The sequence below is a fragment of the Pollicipes pollicipes genome, unplaced genomic scaffold (assembly GCF_011947565.3).
Source record: "Pollicipes pollicipes isolate AB1234 unplaced genomic scaffold, Ppol_2.1 Scaffold_2555;HRSCAF=2994_pilon_pilon_pilon, whole genome shotgun sequence".
NCBI lineage: Eukaryota > Metazoa > Arthropoda > Thecostraca > Pollicipedomorpha > Pollicipedidae > Pollicipes > Pollicipes pollicipes.
This window is the reverse complement of record NW_023596136.1, coordinates 15723014-15735431: the sequence shown is the minus strand read 5'-3', so window position 1 is coordinate 15735431 and position 12418 is coordinate 15723014. Positions and strand designations below refer to the sequence as shown.

Below are 12418 nucleotides of genomic sequence, written 5' to 3'. Positions count from 1 at the left end.
CTAGGTCACGGGCGGACGGCCCGGCTGGGGCCCAGCTAGGTCGCGGGCGGACGGCCCGGCTGGGGCCCAGCTAGGTCGCGGGTGGACGACCCGGCTGGGGCCCAGCTAGGTCGCGGGTGGACGACCCGGCTGTGGCCAGGCCGCGGTCCATCAAGCAAGTGCTACAAGGACCGTCTGGGGTCGTGTTGGACATCCCATTACTGCTGCCCAGTCTGGCCGTCTGGGGCCCAATCGGGGTCACTATAACAGGCTAGGCCTACGCGGGTGAGTTCACTGAGCATTGAGCATGCACACGCAAGTATAATCGCAAGTGTACTGAACAGCCAACTCAACTAGCAACGCTGTTACTGACGGCAGTTCAATTTGCCACATGTTCGAACTGAAGTGGGTGAGGGTCGCTTCCCTTCAGAGGCATAACAGCTTGGAACAGTGTCCCCCAGAAGTACATCTGGCCCGCATTGCGTGTGTTTTGAAACGAGCGGGGAAAGGGCATCCTGAACAGGAGGGCATCTGCCTGAGTGTAGTTGGGGAAAGGTTGAGGACCATTTTCTGAAATAATACGTGGTAAATGGTAATGTCTTATTTGACATTAACTCAGACATCAAATAGCTGCAGCAATTGAACTGCCATCAAACACCGCTGAAAGCCGATGTCACGCGAACCTCCCAGTCATCGATAATTTTTTTGAAACTGGACCAGCAATCATGATGGCGGTGGTTGCCATCTTGAATTCTGAAAAATGCTCAAAGCTGCACAAGTAGTAACTTAGCAATATGGATCTCCTGGCTACATGGAGCATATTTCCGCGAAAAAAGTTCGCGGAGTCTCCGTTGCACGGTCTGAAATGGCAAGTATAATGATATCAACTCGACTGATCGAGGCATATTTCGAAAACGTACTCTGATGAAACCCCGAGCCATTTGGTCTAATAATAGCCCTGAGGAGTGCCACAAAGTGTCATAAGTTGAAGTTTCAAGGTGCGCATAGGAAATAGCCATTAGGGCAAACGTTATATAAAGAGGCGTCAAAACCTTAGCGTAACGTTTTGTTGAGCTCGTCGGATAATAGCTTCATGTTTACATATATTTTGTGCTAAAAATAATACTCCAAGTTTGTGCAGCATTTTTACACGGGCATTTTGACAACACAATGTGCTAAAAATTGGGCAGCATACACGCGTGGGAAATGGCAAAATCAAATGCTTTACTTCCGTATGAGCGAGCAGGACGTCAAATGAGACCACCACATTAGAGGCTACATCAAATCGCAATTCTGAGCTATTCTGGATTTCGAGAAAGCTGGCATTGCCGATCATATTGGACGCATCTCATATAATCTGGGTGAAAAATGAAAAAGGGGCTTACTCCCTTCAACCTGCTCTAGCCCCGGGTGGCGCCCCCCCCCCCCCCCCCTCTCTCTCTCTCACCGGTTCGCAGTGTCATTACGCGTCGCCCCCGCAGGCATAACGCTCTCACATTCAAGGCAAAAACGGCAAGGCAGAGTCCGTGCAATCCAGACAAACTAGGCGGTGTCGCTACACTCTCCCGCTCTCGAGGTAGCGAAGGGTGCGCACGATCCAGTCGTGGTAGGCGGCGACCCTGGTGTAGATGCCCGGCCGGAGGGGCTGGCCGCACCCTTCACCCGATGAGACGACGCCGGCCAGGTACCAGTGCGGCGGGGTGGCCGCCTCGCTGTAGCACGCCAGCGGGCCGCCTGCGGCACACAGACAGCGGTGCACGGTGAGTCACGCTGGTAGGCGACGGTCAGCGCCGTTCCGCAGACTTTCTCGGATGAGAAATCATGGGCTCTCTCCGGCGTGTGGACGATTTGGGAACACGACATGACGTCAAAAGCGTTGAGGATGACTTCCACGTTGGTAAATTCAAGTGTTTGCGTTTGGAAGCATTGGCACATGCAATTCTCTTCCACACTACATTGCTCGGGCTGGTGAGGCCCTCCCGCCTCTGAAGTCGACAGAGTGCGTGCAAACTAGTCTACGTCAGGGAAACATAGATGGTTGTTTCTGTCTTTGCTTTCATGCACGAACTGCTTGTTGTAAATTTGTAAAAAGCTGGCGAAGGAGCTATCACTGATTTTCTCTCCAATTCCCATGCACCTGAAGGCTGTCTTTTCATTTTTCTGTAATGGCAATGTCTCGTTACCACCCTGTCTTCCTGACACGCGTCAGCTCCTCTCCCCTCTCCTATCCTCTGACCTGAGTCGCTCTGTCACGCGCCTCCCCCTTTCCTTGGACCTGAGTCGCCCTGGGACGCGTCCTCTCCACTTTCTTCCGAACTGAGTCGCCCTGGCACGCATCTCCCACCACTCTCCTCTGACGTGATTCACCCTATCCCGAATCTCCTCCCCGTCGTCTGGACCTGACTCTCCCTGGCACATATCTCCTCCCCGTCATCTGGGCCTGACTCTCCCTGGAGCACATCTCTTCTCTGTCCTCTAACCTGAGTCTCCCTCGCACGCTGTCCACGCCGCCGAGCAGCTCGCCCGCGCACAGCTGCCGGGTGCCGTTGAAGGAGGAGCCGTAGCCGTCGGTGCTGCTACAGAAGCCGTTGGAGACGAGCGGCACGGCGCTGCCGGTCAGTATCTCGGCCAGCGCGCCGCGCGCGGTCAGCCGGCCCCAGCCAGAGACGAGGCAGGAGGCCGGCTGCTCGGTCTCGGCCGGCGGCTGGGAGGGCACGCACAGCGGCTGCACCTGGTGACAGAGACGAGGCAGGAGGCCGGCTGCTCGGTCTCGGCCAGCGGCTGGGAGGGCACGCACAGCGGCTGCACCTGGTGACAGAGACGAGGCAGGAGGCCGGCTGCTCGGTCTCGGCCGGCGGCTGGGAGGGCACGCACAGCGGCTGCACCTGGTGACGTGAAGCTGGCTCCTGTCAGACGCGTGGGCGGCTGACGAAACGCTCGGTGCGGACACTGCATAACATGGAAGGAGAACGAGTGGTTTGGTGCTCAGCGCAGATTGCATGTGAAGTGAGGGCGTGACTAAATGGGGTAAGAAGAACCACCGCTCGCATGCCCACGTATAATTGGTATGGGTTGAATTCCATTGGATGCAAGGCGCATGTCAACAGCGCGAGCAAGACAGCTTTTTATCTCACATACCCCATGCGTCTTATATTAACAGTCTCAAATAATAGCTTGCAACCTCCGCAAAGGGACACAAACAGACCTGACACATTTTTTTGCAGGTAGGTGAGGGTCGGTCTATCTTAGTATTCGTTACCTTCTCGCTGAAGACGATTCCTTCGCCGCGCGTCCGCAGTTTGATGATGGCGATGTCATTCTGGAAGAGGTCGCCGTTGCCTGGCATGTAGTTCGGATGCAGGATCATCTCCTGCACTGCGAACGTCTGCTCGTGGCCGTCCAGTCGGTGCAGCTCGAACTGGCCTACCGTAGCCTGGTAGTCACGCTGCGCGTGCTGCAGGCAGTGCGCGGCCGTCAGCAAGTAGCGGGCGGAGATAATGGTGGCGCCGCAGTGGTGCTTGTACCGCTGCGGCTGTCCGCTCAGGCGCTGCAGCTGCGCCATCCACGGGAACTCGCCGTAGGTGGCGTGCTGGCCCTGTGCGCCCACTACGCGCTGCTCACTGCGCGCGGCGACGCGCGGCCCGCCGCCGCCGCCACCATTCAGCACACCGAAGCTCGCCAGCTCGAAACTGGCGGTGTCCGGGCCTAGCACCTGGCGCTGGCCGCAGACGCCGGGCGCCGGCAGCGGAGAGGGCCCGGCGGGGTTCGAGAAGGGGGTGGCGGCTGGGGTGGCGGCCAGCTGCGACCTCAACAGCCCCGTCATCGCCGTGGCGTTGTAGAGCACGGCGTTGTCCTGCAGGTGAGGCAGCGTCCGCCAGCCACAGTCGTCGCAGCCGATCTTGCACTGACGGTTGCCGGTGACGCTGTAGCTGAACATGCTGCACGACTCGTGGAAGAAGCAGTAGGCGGCGCATGTGCGCAGGCTCACCTGGAACGCCAAGAAGCGGCCCACGTCGATTGATGTTAGCGGCGTCTTGCGGTAGGTGCGCAGGATATCGGAGCAGTGCGCCTCGTCAGCCGACGCGCCGCCGGCGGTCGGCGCCAGCGCCGCGCAGTCATCGACGCTGTCGCACACTTTGCCGAACGGCAAGCAGGCGGCCGCGTCGCACTGTCCGACGCAGGCGCGCGGCGAGTTGAGGCACGTCTGGGTGACGGTCGAGCAGCGGAACAGGTCGCCGCTGCAGTCGGAGCGGTCCGAGAGCGGCGCGTCCATCCCCAGCGTCACCACCGCGTTCTGCGACGGACTGTAGAGCTCGCGACACGAGAGGCCGGTCGCCGCCAACGGCTTGCTCACACACGACGCGGCCAGCAACATGAGAGCCAGGCGAGAGGCGCGCCGCATGGCGAAGACGGTGGGCGGAACCCGAGCTGTGACGTGTGCCACTAGACGGTGCGGGGCTGAGCTGGAGGGGCCGATGCTGGACACTAACAACGGCTGGCGGCTGCGGAACGGCCGGCCCGGTTGTCTCGGGAGGGGGCGGAGAGCGGACTGACGGCCTGGAGAAAATCTGCCGGCTGATAAGTTACCCGGTCGGGAGAGACCAGACCACAGAATTCCCTAGCCGGACCGAAAACACGTGCCCGCTTCATGATCTGACGGTGAAAAACCTGTCCCGACCGGGAAAAAACGGCTTCGGATGAAAAGAAGGGGCCTAGGCGCTAGACGGCACAAATCTCTGCACGTCATTCCCTTAGTGTTACGTAAACGTGGTTGCTGGTAACCTTACCTGAAGGGCAGTTCTTGCTGATGCATCTCGAGCTCATGCTTAATCGAATCGGAACCGATGGGGTATATATACAACGTGTTGGAGTCACCAGAGTCGTGGATTCAGTCACACCGGTGTAACCAGTGTCAAAGCGAACCGAGTATTGGTGTGTCTTCGGGCTTTACGATGCTTTCAGTTGCTGAGACTATGTGGCGTCACCTGCCTCTCACCCCGGCAGGAAGCGCGGGCACCGCGCGGAATCGGACCTCGCATCTCTGGTTCCCCAGACGCGCAATTTAGCCACTACACTACTGGTCCCGAATGTATGGTAAGCGCACGGTATGTCTGTAGGCCGCGTTTTAGAAACGCCTTTTCTAACCAGACTGTGTAGCATTTCGACTGTATTTACGGCCGTGGGGAAACAACAGCAACACCAGCTACGTGTCATGTATTTTTCTGCGCTAGGATGCTGAGCCAGGCCCCATGTCTGTGTCACATGTCCTTCCTTCATCCCGATGGCTCAGTTGGTTAGAGCGCCTGCCTTCCGACCCGCCGGGTTCGAGCCGCTTAAGGCGCCCGCTGTTTGCTCTTGACAAATATGACCTGCAGACGGTGGCAGTGACCGCGAAAGCTCACTTGATGTCCCTTGATGGGACAGACGGTGCCGACCGCTGAGGCACATTAACCTTTCGCCACGAAACTCTCGTTGTCCTGGAATTGCGCTATCGGATGCTAGGGTCGGGTCCAGAGCTTACACAACAAGCACTGCTTAGCATATGCTCTGATCTCAGAAATCCATTGATTCAAAGGTTCGGATGAAATCTGTAAAAAAATTAGCAGCCTAGTGAGCAGCCAGGTAACGTCGCATACCGATTCCTGCAAGGGAATGCGTACCTTTTGGCACTCCCACCTAGTACCGCTGACGTTGTTTCGGCACTTTCACTTGGTACCGCTGACGTTGTTTTGGCACTCTGACGTTTTGGCACTCCCACCTAGTACCGTTGAAGTTGTCTTTGCACTCCCACCTAGTACCGTTGACGTTGTTTTGGGACTCCCACCTAGTACCGCTGACGTTGTTTTGACACTCCCACCTAGTACCGCTGACGTTGTTTTGGCGCTTCCACACAGTACCGCTGACGCTGTTTTGGCCCTCCCACGTAGACATACACACAGACGTGTACTGCATTTTTTTTCTATCCACGAAACACTCGTGGCTATTAAAGTTCATCGTAACAGCATTAAAGCAAGCTCCGCCAGGTACGGACCATTCCGTGGTCAGGGTGGACGTCGAAGTAGCAGGTGACGCTGCAGTGCACGGCCAAACCTCGCTCTCGGCAGTCGTGTCAGCTCACGGGAAAGGGAGTCAGACCGGGGGGCAGCTTGGCAACACCAGCGTCTCCTTTCCATTTCAGTGTATGACCCAGGGACGACGATAGCGAGACCCGCGGTAACGGCGACCAGGCCTAAACTACCAGTTCTCGCAGTACCGCCACGTAGAATAGAAGGACGCGGATCCAGTGGATCGCCAGTGTTGAATGGGCGAATTGTTTATGCAACGTCATTGGTGAGCAGCAATGTTTATGGGATCTGCTGCGCGACGAGGTATCTGAGGCTGGCGTCTCTGCAATTTCTTGACAGCAAACAGGGGACTTTCCGCGGCAGCTGCTGGAGGGGCCGTTTACATCTTGGACGGAGAGTTAACATACTACACAAAACGTAGATCAGCTTTGAAGTAGCCCGATTTCGCCGAAGCGGGGATCATCCGGCAACGATTGGAAGTCGGGAGGTTGTGACGTAGCGCAGTGAGATATGACCGCAGAGTCGTAGCCTCTAATCACATCAGCGTTTCCAGCTGTCGATCATGGGTCGCCGTTGGGAGTGGTGGGAGATCGTACCTCCCATACATAGTGCCTGTGGGCGTGGAGAGGTAGGGTTGAGTACAGCGGTCGTAAATTGTGTATCAGTTGCACTGGTTGGAATGTTTCACCGACCGTGCGTCGGTGGATGAGCGATTGCTGTGAGATTGCCAACCCCGCTGTCGTTTGTGAGCATAGCAATGGTTTCACTTACTTTACTATGGCTTAGAATTTCGCTGGACCATGCACTAAGCCTGAACTTCCCTCATAGATGAGTGAGGGTCGATGCTGAATTTAGTCTGAGTTCTTGAGACTTTGCACCAAACCCCTGCAGCATCGCTGCAATGTAGTGGAAGTCCCTTAGGTCATAAGGGGGGAGGGACGTGTCCCCTCCCCCGCCTAGCCACACGCCTGAACTAGACGCAGTAGATAGGTTGGCAATGTTCCTCTGCCTAGTCTCCGCGAAGCGATGCAACCTGCATGGACGCTTTAAGTTAGCCAGAATGTTTCACTCTGTAAAACCGCTGGTTCAGTCCACCTCTGTTGAGGTTGAGACCCCTCTACTCCTCAAGCCCGGTTATGCCATCCGGGCGCTACTGATTCATCCTGTCTCGACCGCTGGGCGATGGCTTAAGCGATGCGCCTAATGACCAACATGGTAGCAGTGTGGGCGGGAGAGTGCTTATCACATATGATAGCGCGAGCTGAGTTTGCCTAGGTCAGGTTTATAGCGCCCACCAATTAAGACGGCAATATTAACCCCGCAAACTACAATAGCTAATTTTACCTCGCAAATGACTGTAGTAATATCAACATTGCAAAGTTCTGACATCATCCAAGAGGCGCTGTGCACAAAGGGTATCACAAAATGACGTCGCCACAGGTGCAATGAATGAAGGGCATCCTGACACCTCAGGTAACCAATCACTGGCGAGGCAAGGGTTCAGCCCGAGTCCGGTCGGCAGGGGCTTGGCCACAGCCAATTTTCACCGTTCACGCACTGAGCCGAGCCACGGGTCTGTATCTGCTCCTGAGCCGAGCAACGGGCTTGCATCTGCTCCTGAGCCGAGCCACGGGTCTGTATCTGCTCCTGAGCCGAGCCACGGGCTTAGATCTGCTGCTGAGCCGAGCCACGAGCTTGCATCTGCTCCTGAGCCGCGCCACGGGTCTGCATCTGCTCCTGAGCCGAGCCACGTCTTGCGTCTGCTCCTGAGCCGAGCCACGGGGTTGCATCTGCTCCTGCGCGAAGCTCAGTGGGTGCTGCCCTGGTTCAGCACAGCTCTGGCCCAGCCACCGCAGCATGGCTCTGCATCGGCCAAACGTGGGCTGTCCGCGATGTGTGAATGCCAAGCATCCAGTGCCGATGCGCTCAGTATATTGGATTCTGCATGCAAAGCCACCACCAGCCACGGTGGCAAGCGCCTTGTGTTGGAGAATCGGGCCTTGGCTATAAGCTTTACTTGGGGAACGTGACGGCCGACTGGCTAGAAAGAGGGCCACATTCACATTGCGAGGGGACAAAATCAGGTTTCGGCCGCGCATTAGCCCTGTGCACAAGAAGAAGAGCACGCGACGCCTCTCACCAGGCTTCCTTCTGCTCAGAAGTGGTCTGGGTCAGGATCACGGGGTTGGCACGGCACTGGTCAGTACCTCGGAGATGACAGAGCTCCAGCGGATAATCGTGGTATCTGCATGGTGTCTTAGCTGGGACGACGCATGGCCGTCTGCTGGCGATGAGGTAGCCCATCCTGGATGGAAGCCCCTGAAAATCTGACTGGTAAAATGTGATGTTGAACAATCTGGCAGACTCATAACGTGTAAAAGCTCTATTTAATTACTCGTAATTGTCGATCTAGCGCATGCATGTCGTGACTTGTTGCTCTTTTTCAACTCATAGCGAGGCAGAACAGGATATGTTTCTAAGTTGCAAGTTCCAGACTGCGCGTGCCCTCTAATTTGTTGGTGGGCTGGGGGTTCACTAATGCCTGTGAGCACGATGCAACTCACTTCGTTCGCTGAGTCTTCACAAAACATGCCTGAGAAACTGAAATCGACGCAAGGGTCCATAAAATGGCGGTTCATGTTCGCGTTCCACGCAGTTAAGAGTTACCACTACCCAGGAATTGCAAATCGATTGAGTGACCTTAAAACGCGTGCGAACTTGACGTTTGGCCACACTCGGCGCACAGCGCGAGCAGTCTGGCAGGCCACTAGCCGAACCCCGGCGGCGCCGCTGTACGCTGCTGTCCGACGACGACAGCCCTGCCGCGATCTCGACTGCAAGGTAAGCGGGCGCACCTAGGCTCTCGCAATGTGGTACCTGACCGCCGCCTGCGGCCTGTTCGGCCTGTGGACGGCTGCTGTGCTGCGCGGGCAGGCCGACGCCTGTATGGAGACGGCCTGGGCCAAGGGTAACCTCGACACCTCGGCCCAGATCGCCGTCCTCCCGGTACTCCATGTGGAGGGCGGAAGCTGCGCCTGTTGCGGTCTGTGTCACCAGAACGCGGCCTGCGCCAGTATCAGCTACAATCGGATCACTAGCACGTGTCGCCTGTTCAACAGCGTCGCCAGCTACGGCACCCTGACGCCGGACCTGGTCTCAGAGACAGAGTATTACGGCATGCCGGGCCGCTCGTACCACGAGCAGTTCTGCCTGCAGGATTCGGACTGTCTGGAGCCGAGCGACGCCTGCCGCGGCCGCGTCTGCACTGACCTGCAGGCCGTCACGTGCCGTGTCATCTACGCAGATTTCGGTGCGGAAGCAAGTATGGCAAAGTGATACCTTATGCTTACGGATGGCTCAACAACCAGCAACTAGCGCTCCGCTGCTATATGGGTGACGCGGCCCGGGGCTGCACACAGCTGTTTCAAAACATGAGGGACTTCAGCTTCGACCGCCAGACGATCTGGGAATACAACACAGATACCACTCTCATTTCCCAGTCGCGGTCAATCCTGCGCATGGCCGAAGACATCCGCGCATCGCGCAACGACGCCACCTACCGTCTGTGGATCCATTCCGGAAATACAGACGTACGCGTCGAGCTAACGGCGCCCCGGGCAGAGCCTGTGCTGGCCGACCAGCAGCGCTCCGGAGATCACATCGGCGTGGGCAAGAACGGAAATGACGATGACAGCTTCCGCATCTCGATGCCGTACATACCTTCTACCGGGCACACCCTGCTGGGGTTTATACGCGGCAACGAGGATTGCGACCACCGAGTTCTGGCGCGCGATGATGGTGAACTCGAGTGGGAGGTAATGAAGCTCTACATCTGCGAGTAGTTTCGGTGACACACTGCTTGTAGAGCAGGTCGTCTGCGAGACCTTAGGCCATTGAATGTCGCATTTCAGTCGCAGCTTTCTTCTTTTCCGCACCTTATGAGTATTGTTGTTCACAGTAATGAAATGACGATACGGTACGCATTACAACTACACTGCGTTTGTGACCATTTGGTGCTGCTGCACAGGGCGATCTTTCTTGAAATATAGCGAGAAACCTGATCGCGTTGTATGTTGTCGCGTTCAAATAATGAGCTCTGAGAATTGATATCAGCAGCCTCCTAAAAACACACGCCATGGCTCATGCAAGTACACGGCGGAACACCTGAAACGGCTTAGGACACAGCGGAGAGATTCAGGCCACGCCAGGTCACGGCTTACGGCCTAGGTCAACTTGCGCGGGCTTCTGCAGGTCACGTTCGACACAGGTCACGTCACATCATCGTCACGGGTCGAGGTCCACAGTCACGTCACGTCACGGGTCGCGGTCCACAGTCAAGTCACGTCACGGCTCACTGTCGTCCACAGTTGGAGGAGAATGTGGTCAGTCAAAGGTCGCCTATGTCACGATAGGGGACACTTCGGTCGTAGATTGCGATAACGTCACAGTCAAGCGATGACGTCACCCGCCGGCAGTTCACATACGGAGGTTGCTCTATCGCCCTCAATAAGGTAAGTGCATGCTGCGTGTTGGTAAAGAAAAGCTTTCAGATATAATCACGTTCAGAAGGATGACCGCTTGGCCTTATCACGATATCATTTATTTGAAAGGTACCTAATGTGATCCCAACGCATTTTACAGTCGCGTAATTCTGAAATGCACTGAAAATGGGATAAGCAGGGGGAACGTAAAAGTAGCTCTATCGACGCAACCGGTGCAGTTTACTCTGGATCATTTTTGCTTCGCCACCGTGTTCCAGTCGTCATTTTACCTTTGTGGATCAATTTCTATGGAATGAAATAATGGAGTGTCGAGAACGTAACATGACGGAAAATTGAATGCTTTTTGACAAAAAGGCCACCGAAATTAAATTTAACAGGCATTTTGGAAGACCTGGTGCCATACAATTGTTCTGTTCCTCTGCATCCGTATTTTCCAGCATCTCAGATACGAGAGCAAATTAGGTTGCCGTTTTACAACACTTGCGTTAAAAAAACGCTCGTATAGTTCGTAATTAAATATTGTAAGCATAGGTGACAATACGACTATGCAAATGCAGTAGCAGGCAAACTTTGCCCCTTCAGCGCCCGCCTTTTATTGCCACAGGCAGCGAGACGGCTTTAGCTTCGGTAGATACAAAATATCATACCTTTTTCATCCTTTACAGCTTAACGGCTTTGTAACCGTGAATGCCGTTAATAACACACTGGTCGTGGGATGATTACCGACGCTCCTCGCGACACTTAGCAACCGTCCGGATGGCCGGCTAGATACCCTTCGCTCGGGTGGGGGGTCAATTTGACCCCCCTGAGATCGCGAGACCTAAGGAAGCCAGAAACACCAAATTTACAGGGTGTATTGAACTTCACGTGAACTCACTTAGGTCAAAGTTTGAGGTTCCTAGGTGAGGACTTTTGGGTCAAATTTAGGTCAAACAATGTCACAGTCCAGTATGGTCTCCAAAGCGCCCCCAGAACCTAGACCACTGTTTCTAGGCAAAAGGTCACGAGCTCATTTATAGCCAGTGGCCTTGTTTGACCTTTTGAAGGTCATGGTCATCAAAATCATACAAGACCGCTCCGAGTTTTGCACTTACACAGGCGACAAAGATTACGTTAGGCAGTATGTTCCTAAAAACAAAATATTGACCTCGGTCATCTGAGATCAGTGATTTATTCGGACGTATAAGAAGTCAATCGAAGATGTATAATGCGGTTCTTGCTATTCATAAATTCAAAATGAGCATCAGAAGCTATCCCATGCAGCAGGCCCTAGAGTAGCAAAACAGGTTGGTTTTGACATTGGTTTGCTCATTCAATATTTGTGTTGCCTAAGGAAGCATCTCAGAGATGCATGGCTTCGTCAAACACTCCGTTGTTGCATCAGATTGAACGATTCCCTAGAAATTGCCACTGCTGAAACTATGGTCTGACTTTGACCTGCCATAGGCCAGCGACCTTACAAGGCAAATCTAGATGTTTTATACCAAACGATCTACCATTCAACTGTCTACAACAGTGCAGAATTTGGCGCGGCTACGCCCCGCCGTTTGGAAACCATTTGGGAAAACCCTTCCAGGAGGTCAATTAGACCCTCACCCGAGCGTGTGTTAACAAGCTTCCAAGTGGCCGGTTGAATACCCTTCGCTCGGGCGGGAAGGCTAATGCAACCCTGTCAAATCTCAAATACTAAGAGAGTTAGGAAAAATAACAGAGCAAATTTATCGGTGTGGTAACTCATCAGTGTCCAGTTGTGGGGTCCATATGCCAATTAAAAGTCCTTATTTGATCCTTCGTCAGACAAGGTCAAGCTCAACATTAGTGTCCGAATTGCCCCAGACCCAGACCCTTCATGCAACTGCCTTGAACCAAAGT

The 12418-nt window shown here is 54.9% G+C and overlaps 1 protein-coding gene across 1 annotated transcript; it reads right to left on the bottom strand.

Annotated features, from left to right (window-relative positions):
• Window positions 1–1534: 1534 nt before the first annotated feature.
• LOC119098486 (serine protease easter-like) lies at window positions 1535–4381 on the bottom strand. Its single transcript, XM_037221414.1, has 4 exons — window positions 3239–4381; window positions 2711–2787; window positions 2425–2588; window positions 1535–1713 (listed from the first exon to the last, which is right to left on the bottom strand). Exons 1-4 carry the CDS (start codon window positions 4379–4381, stop codon window positions 1535–1537), a joined length of 1563 nt encoding a protein of 520 aa, XP_037077309.1.
• Window positions 4382–12418: the final 8037 nt, after the last annotated feature.

Bases quoted from the DNA above. Each gene is read 5' to 3' on its own strand.
- LOC119098486 (XM_037221414.1), bottom strand. From the start codon at position 4,381: ATGCGGCGCGCCTCTCGCCTGGCTCTCATGTTGCTGGCCGCGTCGTGT. The intron at 2,788-3,238 runs GTAACGAATACT...CTCTGTCACCAG, and splicing joins GAATCGTCTTCAGCGAGAAG to GTGCAGCCGCTGTGCGTGCC. The intron at 2,589-2,710 runs GTGCAGCCGCTG...ACTGACCGGCAG, and splicing joins TGCCTCGTCTCTGTCACCAG to CGCCGTGCCGCTCGTCTCCA.